Below are 17,754 nucleotides of genomic sequence, written 5' to 3' on the forward strand. Positions count from 1 at the left end.
ATCATAATTCATTATGCTTGTTATCTAATTGGCCTGCTGAGCACAATGTGCTGTTCAGGTGCTGCAACTGCAGCATCTATGGGTCGAAAATAATAATATTCTTCACTTATTTACTTCTCCTGTACTTTAATAATATTGCCTAACCCAAACTAACACAGTTCTACCCTCTCTCCACATGTCTCTGGACCTGAGACCCAGAACTCTGCCTCCTTTTATGACCCTCTCTTCCTAATGGTTGACGGATAGCCTATGATGAGTCATGGTTCACCTGCAGTGAAGCAAATATGTCTACTCAAGTGACTCTGTATCCAGAAGGGACTCTGTATGCAGAAGCATACACCAGCACTCTTCAAAGCCAGAGCAAGATCACTTCAGCACCCAGAGTTACCTTGTCGGCTATCTAAAAGAATGGAATGTTGGTTTTCAGCAGCATGTATCTTAAACCAGTTCAATTCATTCTGAATACTCAAGCTATGTATTCTGGATTCAGTTAATTATACAATTGCTTAGGTGGTTGCTAGGGTGTGCCGTCAGCTTGTGCCATGCTAGTCATTGTCTAACTTGGCTCAAGCCAAGGGAAGAAAAAAAAAAGAAAAAAAAAAAAGAAAAGAAAAAAAATAGGATTACTTAGCAAATCGCACATAGTTATTCAGGTCACTAGATAAACCCTAGTGGGAACACATTTTTAAACACACGCTACAGACTCTCTCTCACGTGACTGAAATCCACCTCACTGCAGCCCACTTGTCTGGTGGTCAGATCTGCTCGTTGGTGGGGAGGGAATCACCTTATTTGCTTGTCTTGTCTATTTATTTTTAACGTGGTTTTGGGGGATTTTATGTTTGTTCAGTAGAAGCAGCACGCTTCTGTCAGCAGCAGTGGCGTATGGGCTCCGTGCAACAGCATATTTACTTATGTCAAGTAGCAGTATGCGTAGAGCAGATCTAGTCCACCAAGACCAAACCATATCATATACACACACACACATATTAGAATAAAAAAAAAGTTATACTACTCCGAGAGTTGTCCTAACTGAACTGAGATCAAATTTTTTCCCCCATTCTGATGTGAACATTAACTGAAGCTCCAGAACTGTATCTGCATGATTTTATGCACTGCTGCCACACGATTGGCGAGTAGATATTGCATGAGAAAGTAGGTGTACAGGTGTACCTAATAAAGTGGTCTCTGAATGTAAATCAGAATGCCATGGCATGCAGTAATAATCATAATGTATTTAAATATTGTTGTTGCTGATGTCAGAATACTAAAAATGTTCTAAAAATGTCCCCCCCCCCAAACAGCTCCCGGTGGTGTTCTTCCGGGGCCAGATGTCAGGTGGACAGGTTTCAAAAATGACATATGAAAGGAAGCAGAGATGTGATAGTTAGCAGGTAGCTCCAGTTGGTAAGTTCAGAATTGTAAGACAAATCAATCCTGTAACGGACCAACATACCTGGAGCTGAGTTTCCTGCAGGGTAGTCGCAACTTGAGAGTCTGGCTATCTACATGAGACCTCTGGCCAGGTTGATAGTCGGGGTGGGGATGCCTCCGATCAGCTTGGATCCGTTGGGCCCAGATGGCCCGCTGCAATCTGACGTGCGCACTGTCCCACACTTGCTCGCTCTGCCTGATACAATCATCCACTGCTGGCACTGTAGAGGGTTCACCCAACCAAGGGAACATAGGAGGTTGGTAGCCCAGCACACATTGGAAGGGAGTGAGTCCAGTAGATGAGTGCGTGAGGGAGTTCTGGGTGTATTCAGCCCATGGGAGGAAGTCGCTCCACCTCTGTTGTTCTTGACTGCAGTAAGACCTGCGGTATCTGCGGATTTCCTGGTTTATTCTCTCCACCTGTCCATTTGCCGGAGGATGATAACCAGACATGAGGCTGACGTTGATTTCCAGCTGTTTACAGAAAGCCTGCCAAACTCTGGAAGTTAACTGTGGTCCCTGGTCAGACACTGTCTTCTGGCAGACCATAGATTCTGAAAACTTGGTGGAATAGAACGTTAGCGGTTTCCATGGCAGTGGGTAGACCTTTCATGGGGATTAGTCTGCATGACTTAGAGAAACGATCAATGTTAACAAAGATGGTGGTATACCCATTGGAGTTTGGCAGATTGGTGATGAAGTCGATGGACAGATGGGACCAGGGTCTCTGAGGGATAGGCAGTGGCTGTTGCAGGCCGGCTGGCAGTTCTCTGGGGGTTTTAGACTTTGCACAAACTTTACATGCTTTAATGTATGCAGTGACATCATTAATGATTGAAGGCCACCAAAATGAGTTATGTACCAGGCCTATCGTTTTCTGGATGCCAAGGTGTCCAGTGCTGAGGGAGGTATGGATCCATTGGATTGTTCTTTGGCGTAGAGTGCGTGGTACATACTGTTTTGTTGGAGGGCATTCAGGTGGTGGCAGGGTCTGTTTGTTGGGCTCTTTGGATTTATTTCATGATGTCCCAGCTTATGGGTGCGATGACAGAAGTTGGTAGTATAGATTTGTTTTGAGGTATGTTGTGAAGGGGATCATGACAATGGGAGAGAGAGCATCAGCTTTGCAGTTCTTACTGCCAGGGCGGTAGGTGACTATGAATTGGAACCTTGTGAAGAGTGACCGTCGGGCTTGTTGTGGATTCAGACGTTTTGCTCCCTTGATGTATTCGAGGTTCTTATGGTCGGTGATTACTTGGAATGGATGGACAGAACCTTCAAGCCAGTGGTGCCACTCTTCTAGCGCAGCCTTCATGGAGAGTAGTTCTTTCCAACATCATAGTTCCTTTCAGCAGTGTTCAGTTTACAGGAAAAGCAAGCACAAGGATATAGTTTTCCAGGGTTACCGTGGCGTTGAGGGAGAACCGGCCCTATGCTGCAGTCTGAGGCATCCACTTCAACAATGAACGGTTGGTTAGGATCTGGGTGCTTGAGAATGGGGGTGGTCGTGAAACTTGTCTTGAGGGTGTCGAAGTCTTTTTGAGCAGTCACTCCATGGTAGCTTGGATGGTTTTCCTTTGAGCAAAGACGTTATGGGGGCAGAGATGAGACTGTAGTTGCAGATAAACCTCCTGTAGAAGTTTGCAAAACCCAGGAAATGTTGTAGCTCCTTAACGGTGTTGGGTTTTGGCCACTCCGTGACTGCCTTGATCTTGGCATCATCCATCTCAACACCTCTATGGCTGATGATATACCCTAAGAACATTGTATGGGTAACATGGAACTCACATTTCTCTGCTTTCACGTAGAGTTGGTGTTTCAGCAGGTGGGAGAGGACCATTTTAACGTCTTTGTGTTGTGCTTTATCTTGGGAGTATGATTATGTCGTCAATGTAGGCGATGACACATCTGTTGAGGAGGTCTCTGAAGATCTCATTGATGAATGACTGGAACATAGCTGGTGCGTTGGCCAGGCCATAAGGCATCACCTGGTATTCATAGTGCCCCCTAGTGGTGATAAATGCGGTTTTCCACTCATCTCCCTCTCTGAAACGAATCAGGTTGTATGCACTTCTCAAATCCAGTTTTGTGTAGATGCGTGCTTCACATTGTTGTTCTAGGGCAGACGGAACAAGAGGGAGTGGGTACCTGTACTTGATTGTTATGGTGTTCAATCCTCGGTAGTCAATGCATGGACGGAGCCCTCCATCTTCTCAATGAAGAAGACTGCTGCAGCTGGTGAAGTGGAAGGACGAATGAACCCTGAAGCTAAAGCCTCAGACGCAAGTCTCCATGGCCATGGTTTCAGGCCTTGACAATGGATAGGCTTTGCTCCTTGGGGGTGCCATATTGAAGTAATTCAACAGCGCAGTCCCAAGAGATGAGGGGGTTGTTGGGTTGCCTTGACTTTGCTGAATACCTCAGCGAATTCAGAATATTCCCTGGGGACCTGGATTTGAGCTTGTTCTCAGAACTTTCGACGCTGGTAGTCAAACATGGCATGGTGACTGTGACATGAAGACAATTAAACTTACAATAATCTGACCATTGTTTTAACTCCACCTGGTCCCAGAAGATGATGGGATCATGGATAGCCAGCCATGGATGACCCAGGATGAGAGGATACTTGGGTGAGTTGATGAAAGAGATGTGATCTCTGTATGAAACAATCCAATCTGTGGTGTCAATGGAACTGTTCGGTGAGTGATGCCTGTGCCTATAGGTGCATTATTCACAGCAGCAATGTTAATGGTGGGTATACAAGGTACTGAAGGGATATGGAGTTCTCGTACTAGACCTTGGTGAATTAAATTCATGACAGCCCCCGAGTCAAGTGCAGAAACTCATTTTAGATTATCAAAGGAGAGCTCAACGGGAAGAGTGAAACTGTGGTGTGTGGAGGATGAAATTCATGGTACTCACATTAGTTCAGGAGTCTTGATATTTCTTGCCTTTGTGAGGGCATGTGAAATTTCAATGATTCCTTTCACCACAGTAATAACAGTTGCTCCTTATGATGATCGCATTCTTCATCAGAAACTCTGGTATAGGCGAACTGCATCGGTTCAGCAGCTTCAGGGCATGCCTGGACTTGACATTTGACTGATGGTTATGACGGAGCAAATCATTGAGCGTGGTGAATTACGCAGTAAATTATCAATCCTTACTGCCAATGAAATGGATTCAGTAAGTGTTGCATCCTCACCCTTACATGCAAGTTCGGCCTGCAGATTGTAGTTCAGTCCCTCTCTGAACACAGTCTTGAGTGCAATCTCATTCCATCCACTTTGGGCTGCTACTGTCCTGAAGTGTATGGCAAAGTCAGCTGCAGAACGTGAACCCTGGTGTACATGAAGCAGCTGAACAGAGACATTTGTTCCTCCCTCTGGGTATTCAAACACTTCATGGATCTGGGAAGCGAAGTAATTGAAAGACGTTTGAATCTGATTATCGCTCTCCCAAACAGCTGAGGCCCAGTCTAACGCCTTTCCGGTAAGTAATGTCATCATAAATGCACATTCCTTGGACTCCTGACTGAATGACTCTTGTTGGTTGGAGAAATATATTTTACATTGACGTAAAAACCCATTACATTTCTATGGTGAGCCATCAGATTTATCAGGAAGAGCGAATCTTACCGGTGTAGCTTGTGGTGAAGGAAAAGAACAGATATAGTGGGTGAGGTTCTCATTTGCAGCTCTTAGGTAGTTAAGTTTTTCTTGGTAACCTTTGAGAAGTTCGCTCTGGGAAGTGAATACAGCCTGGAGCTGAGAAACTTCCGCTGGATTCATTGTTGTCGAAGTATTCTGTAAGGGACTCCACATAGAGGCGAAGGTAGAATCCATATGCAAGAAGTTTATTATAATCAGCAAACAAATCCAAGACACAAGGCAGAGACGTAATGGTTGAAGCAGGCAATGTTGTCGTTACACAGGTAATCAGTCCAACCAGGCAAACAGAGCAAAACAGTACTCCAATATCAGTAAATCCGTAAAGCAGGCACAATGGTCATAACAAGTGGGCAGTAAACAGGCAATGCAAATAATGCTTGGTAAGGCAGTGAAATTGGCAATACTTCACAAAGTCACAATGGAAGAGCATGGCTATTTATATGGTTCAAACAGGAAGTAACCATAGAAGAAATGGTACAGTGTCAGTATTCGGGAGAGGGCTCCCTCTGGTGGTCGGCTGAAGGGATCCCAGCCTCATTCGTTACACTAACAAATGTGAATCATATTTTTCATGAGTACGAAATGAAGAAAATTAGCTTTTCTAAGGTCAACTCTCTAAAGCAAAAATACAGTACATGCTCAGTGCACCCTTACAGTAAAACGTTTAAAAATGACAGCTTTTTTGTTTTATAATTAGTCTATATTCAATGTCATTCCTTCATTATTTATAATTTGAATGCAATTCATGTATACAGTGTGTATTGTCTATGAAGTGTTCCTTGTCCTGTTTTTAACTTCCTCTGCAGACCCTGCAAAATGTGTCATTTTGTTCCACTGCATTTCTGTATATAATGGGCTGAATATTTTAACAGATGTGTGCTGTGACTGCCTAAATCACCTCTTACCAATTGTAAAATCACTGCAAACACAGTCTCTCGAGGATTGCTTTATTATGGCATGCACAATGCATAATAGCCTACACTGTAAATACTAATAGTTATCTCAAATTATTAAAAAAATAGTTTACTCAACTTAATCTTAAGTTTTTACTATTCTTACTAGTTTTAATTAAGATACCGTTACTCACTAAATCCTAAAGTTGTCATTAAAAAAAGCATTTAAGTGGTCCTAATAAAACTGTATTTGAATGTCAAAGGTAAATCAAGCCAATCGCTGAGACAACAGCATCACCTTGTGTAAGAAACAGCATGTATAATATGGATGTGTAAACTCGTATGGAATACTGATAATTTACCATTGTTGCACAGACAATCAACATGATAAAAGCAACAATATTACATATCTCAGGTCTCTAATGACCCTATACACTTTTGGTACTAAACAAAACATTTGTGTGTGTGTGTGTGTGTGTGTGTGTGTGTGTGTGTGTGTGTGTGTGTGTGTGTGTGTGTGTGTGTGTGTGTGTTAAACAATTCTTAGGAGAAAGGGAAAGGTTGAAGAATACTAAAAAGAGGTGTGGGCACAACTCCAAAGGATGAGGTACAGTATATTTTTTATGTGTATCATGTCAATGAACAACATGACATTGAATATTGTTCATAGTGAATATTGCTCATTGTGACAGTTCTTTAACTTTCAAGGAGAAAGTGGGATAAACCAACCTGAGTCTTTATTCTTGATACTTTTCAGGCGCCACACACACACACAGGGCCAGGTTCGTGTGTCGCTCTCCCCTCAGGTGGTTCGGACTGCCCTTTTATCCATCCCATCTTTCACTGCAAACACAAACAGCTGTTAGAGATCATTTCCCACTGGTGTCTATCCTTACCGTTCTTCCTCTCTCGGCCTCGCTCTCCACAAACGTCGCCCGGCCACGCCCACATCACCACGCTCATATTGAATATTGCTCATATCCCATATAATAAATATCTTACTGTTCTATGTTCCAAGCTTGTAGCTTTTATTTTATTGCCAACAGCTTAAACTGCCATTGTTAAGTCTTCTTAAAACATAAGTTTCAAGTAAAGATAGTCTGAAAAGGTTCTTTCTTGCATAATATGACATAGCTCCTGAGAAAAAGACAATACAAGAGTCAAATGTTTCGTTCATATATTTTAGATGCATGTGACACGTCACAAATGTCACCCTGTATATTTATATATGTTATCTGATAGTAAAATAATAATAAATACAACTTGCAGTACCGTTATCTGAAGCTATCTGGTTTTTGATTTATAATTCCTTGGTTTTACTCAGTGTTGGGTGTAATGCATTACTAAGTAACTAATTACTGTAATTAAATTACTTTTTCATTGAAAAAGTAAAGTAATGGATTACTCTTAATTTTTCTGTAATGTAATTACAGTTACTTCTGATGTAAATGCGCTAAATACTGTATAGACTATAGAACAATTCTATATAAAACAATGTCTAATGTTAAAATATGTTTTCTAATTCAACACTGCCCCCTTAAATTCTTTGGCCAGTTCATGAATAATTTATTTGATTTTATATGATTTATTTGAAACAATTAAAAGAACAATTTCATGTCTATCCTTGTATTTTTCATCTGGTCAAGGTTGATAAGGGTTTTAGAAAGTAATTAATAATAAGTAATGCAATTACTTTTCAGACAGAGTAATTAGTACAGTAATCTAACTACACTGTAGAAGATGTAATTAGCAGTTAGTAATTAATTACTTTTTTAGAGTAACTTACCCAACACTGGTTTTACTGTAGCAATACACACACAAGCTGGAATTAATGAAACCTGCAGGTGGCAATGTCTGTCCACTGTTTAGTGAAATGTCAATTATACAGACAGTGTAAACTTCACTGGCAGACTCATCTGTTGTCCTTTACTGTAATGCAGTCTCGATTTGATTACCAAACTGCTTCCCAAAAAAACATTAACCAATCACCAAAAAAATAAATAAATAATATAAATAAATAAATACATGATTAACTCAGCATTAACTATATACCATGCAATATTATACAGTACATTATAACGCAATAATTTGATTTAGGTTGTAACTTCTATTCATACAAAATTCCTGTGCGTGCGCGCGTCGTGGGTGCAGGTGTTCTGAAGGGCGTGTCATAGGTAAGAATAAGATCACATGACCCTAATTGTGAGCGCCTCACTCACCTGTGTGGATAAGACCTTAAAGTCTGTTTACACTCATAACGGAATCAGTCAAAGCTCAGACAATACAGCCTTTCCAGTAAACAACGCCGCAATTAACAATGCGGCTCACATTAATCTGGATTTACGCTGTACTTCTATTAATCACCACGACCATGTCTAGTCAAAGTAAGATTGTGTTTTCGTCTCGAAGTTTAAAGTTATATCATATGTTTGTATGAGTGTCAGTGTTTCATTGGGCTGTTTTGATTTGGCTTTATTTGACTCGTAATTTCTTAGAATCTTCTGCGAACCATTTCTAAATGTTTGATACAATCTAGTGCTCAGTTCATTGATTTGATTTGACTTTACTGTCTTTATGTTTGGGTACCCTGAGACCACAGTGATTTGGGTGTAAAACTAATAATAACCTATAAAATTATCAACCTCTTTAAATGAACCCATATTTGCCCTTCATACATTTAATGTGTTCCTCTGACCTAATCAAACCCCATTTTATAGCTATTAAAGAGCTTTGTTGTTTTACCAAATTGGTATAGACTTCACAGAAATGTGAGTGTTGTCCATTACTGTATAGTAAAAAATGCGATACAAATCTGGGGTCCCAAACAGATGTAATGCATTTATAATGGAGCTGAAATGTCATAATCCCCTCTCATAAGATTAGAAAAAATCAGAAGTATCAACCTGATGCTGTGTTTTTGGGAAATTCAAATTATTATACAACATTTTGCGGATGTAGAGTAAAATAAGTATGAAAACCTTATATTACAAAAAAACGTATAAAATGTATATGTCATCTTTTATGTCAAATAGTTGTTGTATTCAGATTTATTGAATCGATTAATAAGATAATGTAGGCTCTTATTAATAAAATAAAATCAACATTTAGTAATTGTGTATGGCTGGATATTACCGATTTCCAGATTGGATTTGATTCCAATTTCGATTTGGTACAATATTCATTTGGATTATTTCAGTTACCATGTCAATAGGCGTGTTTATTGTTCTGTATAAGTATTGAATTATTAATGCAATCATATAACAAAGCCAAGAGTAGAATATTAAGAACTATATCCAATGTTATAATTATAAAAAACATTATTTGAGGGCTTTTTTGTTAATTTTGGTGGCATTTTGGACTGAGAGCCCATTAATTTCTGCCCCTGCTTGAAATACAAATATTGTCTGAGGTGAATGTTTTCTGCTGCTGTGTTTAGCCTGTCCTTTGAGTAATAATAGTGTGTAACACACCAGACATACAGGTATTTGTTTCTACAGAGTAGGCAGATTTCATAGCATAGACATCATAGAGTTTCTCTGGACACTCTAAACACACATAACTACACAATTTGTAATGATTCATTTCTGTCAAGTATGACTCATTCATACTCTGAACTCATGCATGTGAAGTAATCTGTATGTCTATCATCTATCTGTCTGTCTGTCTGTCTGTCTATCTATCTATATATAGATTTGGAGACTGACAGAGGGTTTACTGGAGAGGAAGATGAAGATGGTGTGTCAGTGACATTCACCGCCGCTAGTGTGTTGGACAGCAAGCTCACTCGGGTCTTCTTCCCAATTGTGTACATCATCGTCTTCAGTGTGGGCTTGCCAACCAATACCATGGCCATCTGGGTCTTCCTTTTTAGAACAAAGAAAAAACACCCTTCATCCATCTTCATGGCCAACCTCGCACTGGCAGACCTACTATTTGTCATCTGGATTCCTCTAAAAATCGCGTACCATTTCAATGGGAATAACTGGATCTACGGAGAAGCCCTGTGCAAAGTGTTGGTGGGGTTTTTCTACGGGAACATGTACTGTTCTACCACTTTTATTACGTGTATCAGTGTCCAGAGGTATTGGGCCGTAGTACATCCTCTTTCCCAGCAAAAGCGGAATAACAAATTGGCGGTGGGTGTGTCTGTGTGTGTGTGGTTTGTTGTGTGGCTTATCACCGTGCCTCTTTATCTTTACGACCAGACTGTGATGGTCAACAACCTTAACATCGTCACCTGCCATGATGTCACTCGCCCCAGCCAATCACTCTACCCTACTATCTACTTCCTGACCATGGGAGTTGTAGGATTTGTAGTTCCCTGCATAGTGTGCATAGTGGCGTACGTACAGATGCTACACGCTCTCAAAAGCTCTATGACAGACGCCAACATTGTTCAGAAGCGGAGAAAGGCTATTATCCTCATTGTCACGGTACTGGTAATGTTCCTGGTTTGTTTCACGCCCAGTAACATCATGGTTATGGTGCACTACTCCCTGTTGTCAGCCGGTGTGAAGGACGGCGGTTACGGCTTCTACATCACTATGCTGTGCCTGGCCAGTCTCAACAGCTGTGTTGATCCGTTTATGTACTATTTCATCTCCGATGAGTTCAGGGATCATGTCAGAAACATGTTTCTATGCCGGAGCGAACGCACTGCGCAGAGGATACGGGTGTCATTTAGCACACTGAAGTATGCTAAGAAAAGCAGTGCCTACACGTCAGACTCTGCAAATACACAGAGCAGCTCCTACTAAGATTGAACTTCAGAGACGACAAGCAGTTTTAAAAGTCTATGCAGTGATACCCAGACATAGACCACTAGAAAACTACTATGACCTCTCATTAATGATATTATAAACTGCGACAACTTTAATGCAAGGACAGATTTCAGAAATGTGCACTGAATTGTATTCAAGGAATACTCTGGGTCCAATGCACATTAAAGGGATAGTTCACCCAAAAATGAAAAATCTCTCATCATTTACTCACCCTCATGCCATCCCAGATGTGTATGACTTTCTTCTGCTAAACACAAATGAAGATTTTTAGAAGAATATTTCTGCTCTGTAGGTCCATACAATGCAAGTGAATGGGTGCCAACATTTTGAAGCTTCAAAATCCACATAAAAGCAGCATAAAAGTAATCCTTAAGATGCCAGTGGTTAAATCCATATCTTCAGAAGCAATAGTTGTGGGTCCTTTTTTATCATCAATTCTCCTCCCTGCCCAGCAGGGGGCAATATGCACAAAGAATGTGAATCACCAAAAATAGAAGGAGAAAGTGAAGGAAAAAGGACTTAAATATTGATTTGTTTCTAACTCACACCTATCATATTGTTCAGAGGATTTAACCATCAGAGTTGTCTGGAGTACCTTTGTGCTGCCCTTGTGTGGATTTTGGAGCTTCAACATTTTGGCACCCATTCACTTGCATTGTATGGACCAACAGAGCTGAAATATTCTTCTAAAAATCGTTGTTTGTGTTTGCTGAAGAAAGAAAGTCATACACATCTGGGATAGCATGAGGGTGAGTAAATTATGAGAGAATTTTCATTTTTGGGTGAACTATCCCTTTAAGCTCAATAGACAACATTTGTGGTATAATGTTGAAACATAAAAAAATAAATAAAAAAACATCCCTTGTTTGCTTAAAAAAAAATTGCGATTACAGTAAGGCACTCACAATGCAAGTGAATGGGGCCAGTACATAAATGTGAAAATATACATTGTTTCAAAAGTATAGCCACAAGTTGTAAACCTGATATGTGTTAACATGACTTTTGTATGATAAAATCGCTTACTAACCTTATCAGTGTAACGTTATATGCAATATTACAACTTTGTTGCCATGACGACACGACACCAGTAAACCCTATTAGCATTTTTATCACATTGCAATCATGTAGAACAGAGATTTTATTACACCAAAATCATGTTAACAGACATAATGCTGAAGTGTTGTGGCTATACTTTTGAAGCAATGTATATTTTAACATTTATGAACTGGCCAGTTAACTTCGTTTGTAAGTGCATTACAGTAACTGCAATATTTGTATTTTTCATGCTAATCAATATTATGCTACCAATGCTGTCCATTGAGCTTAACTTGTATTGAACCCGGAATTTTGCTTTAAGTGGAGTATCACCACTCAATTTGGGCGAGATAAGTTTATCTTTGTCCTTGAAAACTTTACTTGAAATTTAGGATTTTATTTGTTTGTTTGTTTGTTTGCTTGCTTTATTTGAATGTCCTGCTTAGGTAAATAATTTAATCTTGCCCATGTGTAAATGTCTTAAGATCATAGAAGGAAATCCATTAAGGTTTTAAAACAGCACTTTCTTGGAACTCCAAATTAGCCTCTTGTTTGGCAACACAGTCACCATGGAAATATTGGGAAGTGTTGTCTTTATTTTGTTTTCCATTACATAGTTACAGGGTGCTTTTTTTATGTTGGGAATGGAGACCTGGAATTTTGTCCGTTAAGGGAGCTTAACCTCAGTTGTGAAACAGATTCAGGTTTTTTGTTTTCATCATCTCCATTGTTTTGTTTGTTCATGTTCTAAGTATCGTCTCTCCGATGACCTTTAGTCTAGTTCAAAGGAAGTACACTAGAGCGTTTCTGTTTAAGCACCTGTTACTGAAACCATTTTACATTCTCATTTACATAAATGGGCATTTCATGTATTTTATAAGAAGCGCTAAAAGAATGTGAGATGTTCTATGAATCACTCAATAAGTGACCAATTTTAGATGTGTGAATGTTTGCATAACCAACAAGCATAACCTAATTGGTAGCACCGTTCACTGTGATTTATATGCATAATCTTATAAAATGACTTTTTTGTTCTCCTGTTTATTTGTACACCATTATCCACACTTTGTTTCAAAACACACTAAATACAGTGTACATGTTTTAATGTTATTGTATGTGTGGATGCATTTTGTATCTGATATATTTGAAAGAAATGGCTGAATATATTATTTATCAATAAACTTTTTCAATAAAGCCTATTTTTGATTTGTTGCTTGTGTGTGGTAGAACTCTGCCAGATTCACTTACATTTAAAGTTCATTGTATTTTTTTCCTCCAATGAACCTTTTTCAGACAATTCAGTAATTTTTCATATATCTTTTTAACTTTCGGTCATCATAGTGTTTTAAACAATATTATTAGGCTTACTGTTAACACTGTAATGATAATAACAGTTAATGCTGTAGGGTTACAAAGCAGTTAAAGACACCTGGGTTAAAAGGATCTTTTAATTTATTTTCTCCTAAAACACAAAACAGCTACACAAACTACCACAGTACTTTCCTTTACACCTGTTTGTCATTATACAAAGTAAAATATTCCTGATCCATGAGATGTCTAAAGTTTGATTTTGAGGCAATTTGATCTAATAATTAATATATATTTTTTAAATGCTGCACACACACACACACACACACACACACACATACATATATATATATATATATATATATATAGAAAAACACACATTGTTTTTCTTAAGTGGGTGAATAGATTTGTCATGAAAAGTGTTCAAAGTGGGCTCACAATCACAATGGAGATTTATGTGTTTATAGAATATTGAGATGTTATGGAATGCCAAAAGTGATTGAAATGAACAGAAAATGGTTAACACTTTTCTGACGTGGTTATTTTGAATAAGCATTATAATAATTTGTTCCTCAAAAAAGCATCTTGCTGTCGCAAAATGATTTGCTTAAGTTGACAAATTGTGCCCTTTAACTATTGCCCCTATATATACACTTTACCATTATAACCCCCAGGGGGCCTTTTACCCCAAATGTGGGGGTAAAATGCTCCCTCGCCACCTTTAAAAAATAAAATAAAAATAATTTATATCAAAACAACCTTCCGCTATTATTTCCTCTCACACAAATTATGTTGCTCCATCGATATTCAATAAAAAATACATGTATTTTTTCAATCTTGATACACCTTTTGACTAATGAATTTCTATGACTTTTTCAGGCATTGTGATGATAGCCCCACCCCCCACCCGAGCAGTGACGACGTCACGTGACGTCATGCAGGTGAAGGGAACACGACGCGCTCTCTGTGTTTTCAAGGTGTGTCCTTCCTACTTTTAGGTCGACTGTACACTTTTAACGCAGGGAAACGACTGGGTGCTGTGCTACTAAACAACACTTCAGACGGACTTTTATTTCGTTTAGAAAGTACCTAAAAGCTGATAAACGAACACTCGGACAATGACTGTTGCTGGAATTTACCGGGTCTTTACCTTTTCGGCTCTTTTGATTTTCGCTTCGGCGCAGGAAGGTGAGTTGCTTTGATACTTTTTACGAGACTATCGTTGTTTTTACGTGCTTTAAAAGCAGGTTTCTTAACATTTAATAAATGCACGATTGCACTTTTGTAAGGAACTAAATGATCGAGAATCAACTTGTTTTTTGTTTTTCAGGTACAATCAAAGGAAGAGGTTTTACTGGCGTTTTGGATGAATACTTGGATCTTGTGGTAGTTGATCAGATCACTGTAGATACTCTAAAGAGTGGTCTAACAACCATTTTCCTGCCGATCATTTACATAATCGTCTTCGCTGTCGGGTTGCCTAGCAACGCAATGGCGATATATATTTTACTGTTCAGGTCAAAGAAAATTCACCCCTCGGCCATCTACATGGCTAACCTGGCTCTGGCCGACTTAATGTTTGTTATCTGGACACCTCTTAAGATTGATTACCACTTTAAAGGGAATAACTGGACATACGGGGAAGGGATGTGTAAAGCGATGGTGGGTTTCTTCTACGCCAACATGTACTCTTCCATCCTCTTCATCACTTGTCTAAGTATACAGCGGTACTGGGTTTGCGCTCACCCACTTACGCAGCAGAGGACAAACAACAAATCTGCAATCATAGTATCTGTTTCTATCTGGATCTTTATTTGGGTCAGCACAACGCCTTTGTACCTGTACCAGCAGACTGCTAAACTCTCAGACCCTAACATCACCACCTGCCATGACGTCAACATTATCAGCAGGGAGAACTTCCAAACGGACAAAGCGTTCCTGGACGTTACGAAGCCCTACTATTATTTTATGGTGATGGCAGGGCTTGCGTTCTTCATCCCAATGGTGGTCATCATCGTGGCCTACATCCTGCTGCTCCGATCTCTTGGGAATTCCGCAGTCGAGGGCAGCGCTGGGAAAAACCGCCAGCGGGCCATGGCCCTCATCATAACCGTGCTCATGACATTCCTGGTCTGCTTCATTCCTAGTAATGTGATGCTGGTTGTACACTACGCACTTCTGTGGAAGGGTTGGGCCAATAACGGCTACAGCTTCTACATCACAACGCTATGCTTGGCCAGTCTAAACAGCTGTCTGGACCCTTTCGTGTACTATTATGTGTCTGATGAGTTCAGGGAACATGTTAAGAACACGCTACTGTGCCGCAGTAGTCGTACGGTGGAGAGGATGAGAGTGTCTTTCAGTTCAATGAAATACTCTAAAAAGTCCAACACGTACACTTCCAGTACAGCCCACACAGAAAATAGCACCTGCTGAGAGCACGACCTGAAAGACTGGGTTGGGTGTTTATATATATATATATTAACTCTAAGACTGTGACACAATGGAGGGAATTTTTACAGAAACATTGCCTTGGTCAATCAGTGAAGGAGTCTATGAAGGGGATATTTTGTTTGACTGTGAGACTTTAGTAAACCAAAAGCTGATCAGCTGATGGTGCCCACGAAGACAGTTTAAAAAGAACAGTCTGTTTAGACATGAGTTTGTAATCACATGACTCTGCTGTAGCATACAGTCTAAACCTCAGGAGGTTGTAAAGAGACAGCACTCTCAAAAAACTTTTAGCCAGATCATTTAGCATTTATTCAGATCATTTTGTTACATTTGCTAATGCTCAATGGGTCTTGTTTAAAGATATTTAATGTGAATTTATCAGCCCATTATGGGTAAAATATTAAAATGTATGTACAGTTTAGCCTGGATTTATGTTGTTAATATTAGATGTTTTTCTATTGCTCCATATCTGATTAACACTGTTAATAAAAACAGTTCCTGTGATGTTTCTTGACCTCACTATATCATATAGCTGAAATTGGTCAGCCACTTCTTATCTGTGATAAAAGTTTGAGTAATATATTTTTAAAGTGACACACATTTGACAGTTCAGACTGAAACAACTGTAACTGTGTTAACTGAGCTTTATAATCTTAAACTTGCTTTCTAATGTCAATCATTTTACAGTTACTAGTTGGTTGAGCGCACATCTGTGGTCATGTTCACTGTTAAATAACTGGTTATGTATACAATTTTTAACTCTTAAAAACCACTTAGGCCTACATCTCTATTTTGGTTATCGGATGTCACTGTACCTCTTACTTTTGAAATAAATGTTTGTTTTGTTAGTCATTGGGACTCTTTTGTGATGAATTGTTTGTTTCCTATAAATAGTTGAGGTTGTAATATCCACGGATTACCTGTTGAAAACATCATGCATGTCTAGATGAGTCATAGCTTGTTTATGGCAAAACTATGACACATTGTATCATCGTAACTAATATGAAACTTACCACACATAGTGACATCAGACATTATTTATTCTTTTTTTTTTTTTTGCTGCTCGTTCAAGTACAAACGTTTTTCTTAACCAAAGATCTCGCTATAATGGCATTACCCAATGTTCCTGCAAAACTGTTGTCTTTGTAAATTCACACTGAGCTTCTTTGATCAGTGATAGTGCTGCATTGTCCACTCCCTTGTTTAGCAAATATTTAGCATACCACACACTGTTTCGTCATTTTGTCTATAGAAACTGTCTGAACCTGTTCAACTAGCTTTGGTCCTTTGAGACCCTTGAGTCCCTTCAGGTTGGAATACAGTTTTATATGGCCATCATTTTTATATCACCAGAACTTGAATTTGAAAAAGCCTCCAAATTCATGATCTTGAAAAAAGACTGGGTGTAATTTGATGTCATCAAAAATATTTGCTGTTAATATTAAATATTTGAAAATATTTTGTGTGAATTCACCAAAAAAAAAAAAAAAAAAAATCAGGTTGTGAAATTCAGGTCTTAATATTCAGGTTGTTGAATACGGGTTAAAAAATTCAGGTGGCAAAACTCGAGGATGACATCCGGGAATGCAAGGAAGAGCAAACAAGCGTCAATGTAATCCATCTCTCTCTTGGACAATCACAAAGCGATGGAAACTGCTCAAAAGTCATTTTAAACAACTGTGACAACAACATTGTGAAAACACAAAAAGGTATACTTTAGGGATACTTATTATAATGTTTCATTAATGTGTTTTGAAGAAAAAATCAACTTAATCAGTAAATTGGTTCCTAAACCTAACAGCAAGTTTCATCAAGAACCCTGTTTCATAAAGGACATTTACCAGTGGAAACGAATAATCAAACTACTTCTTTTTAACTGCATGTCTGCCAAAAAATAAATCAATAAATCAAATTTTATTAGTCGATAAGTATTAAATAAAAATATAAAATATATATTTATATACATCTGTTAAACAGTTGTGAGATCAAATAGTTGAACATTTATTTAATAATGTATATGTGTGAGTGTATATATATATATATATGCATGTCATGGCTGTTTGGTAAAATTATATTTCACTTTCTCCTGCACATTTGTACTAGTGCTGAATAAAAATATAGTGAACTTCGAATGTACAACACACATTCTGTATAATGTTTACATTACCAGTCTGGATT

The 17,754-nt window shown here is 38.9% G+C and overlaps 2 protein-coding genes and 1 long non-coding RNA gene across 3 annotated transcripts; all 3 read left to right on the forward strand.

The window, feature by feature from the left end:
• Positions 1 to 7,200, forward strand: LOC127430793 (uncharacterized). The gene is made up of 3 exons (XR_007895493.1): positions 1 to 5,368; positions 6,262 to 6,605; positions 6,756 to 7,200. It is a non-coding gene; the product is annotated as an uncharacterized LOC127430793 (long non-coding RNA).
• Positions 7,201 to 8,369: 1,169 nt separating this feature from the next.
• LOC127430961 (proteinase-activated receptor 2-like) lies at positions 8,370 to 10,922 on the forward strand. Its single transcript, XM_051681090.1, has 2 exons — positions 8,370 to 8,382; positions 9,689 to 10,922. Exons 1-2 carry the CDS (start codon positions 8,370 to 8,372, stop codon positions 10,753 to 10,755), a joined length of 1,080 nt encoding a protein of 359 aa, XP_051537050.1. The 3' UTR covers positions 10,756 to 10,922.
• Positions 10,923 to 14,119: 3,197 nt separating this feature from the next.
• Positions 14,120 to 16,426, forward strand: f2rl1.2 (coagulation factor II (thrombin) receptor-like 1, tandem duplicate 2). Its single transcript, XM_051680849.1, has 2 exons — positions 14,120 to 14,310; positions 14,453 to 16,426. The coding sequence occupies exons 1-2, from the start codon at positions 14,241 to 14,243 to the stop codon at positions 15,556 to 15,558; spliced, it is 1,176 nt and encodes a 391-aa protein (XP_051536809.1). The 5' UTR covers positions 14,120 to 14,240; the 3' UTR covers positions 15,559 to 16,426.
• The last annotated feature ends 1,328 nt before the right edge of the window (positions 16,427 to 17,754 follow it).

The sequence above is a fragment of the Myxocyprinus asiaticus genome, chromosome 40 (genome assembly GCF_019703515.2).
Source record: "Myxocyprinus asiaticus isolate MX2 ecotype Aquarium Trade chromosome 40, UBuf_Myxa_2, whole genome shotgun sequence".
NCBI classification, from domain to species: Eukaryota; Metazoa; Chordata; class Actinopteri; order Cypriniformes; family Catostomidae; genus Myxocyprinus; species Myxocyprinus asiaticus.

Bases quoted from the DNA above. Each gene is read 5' to 3' on its own strand.
- f2rl1.2 (XM_051680849.1), top strand. From the start codon at position 14,241: ATGACTGTTGCTGGAATTTACCGGGTCTTTACCTTTTCGGCTCTTTTG. The intron at 14,311-14,452 runs GTGAGTTGCTTT...TTTGTTTTTCAG, and splicing joins TTTCGCTTCGGCGCAGGAAG to GTACAATCAAAGGAAGAGGT.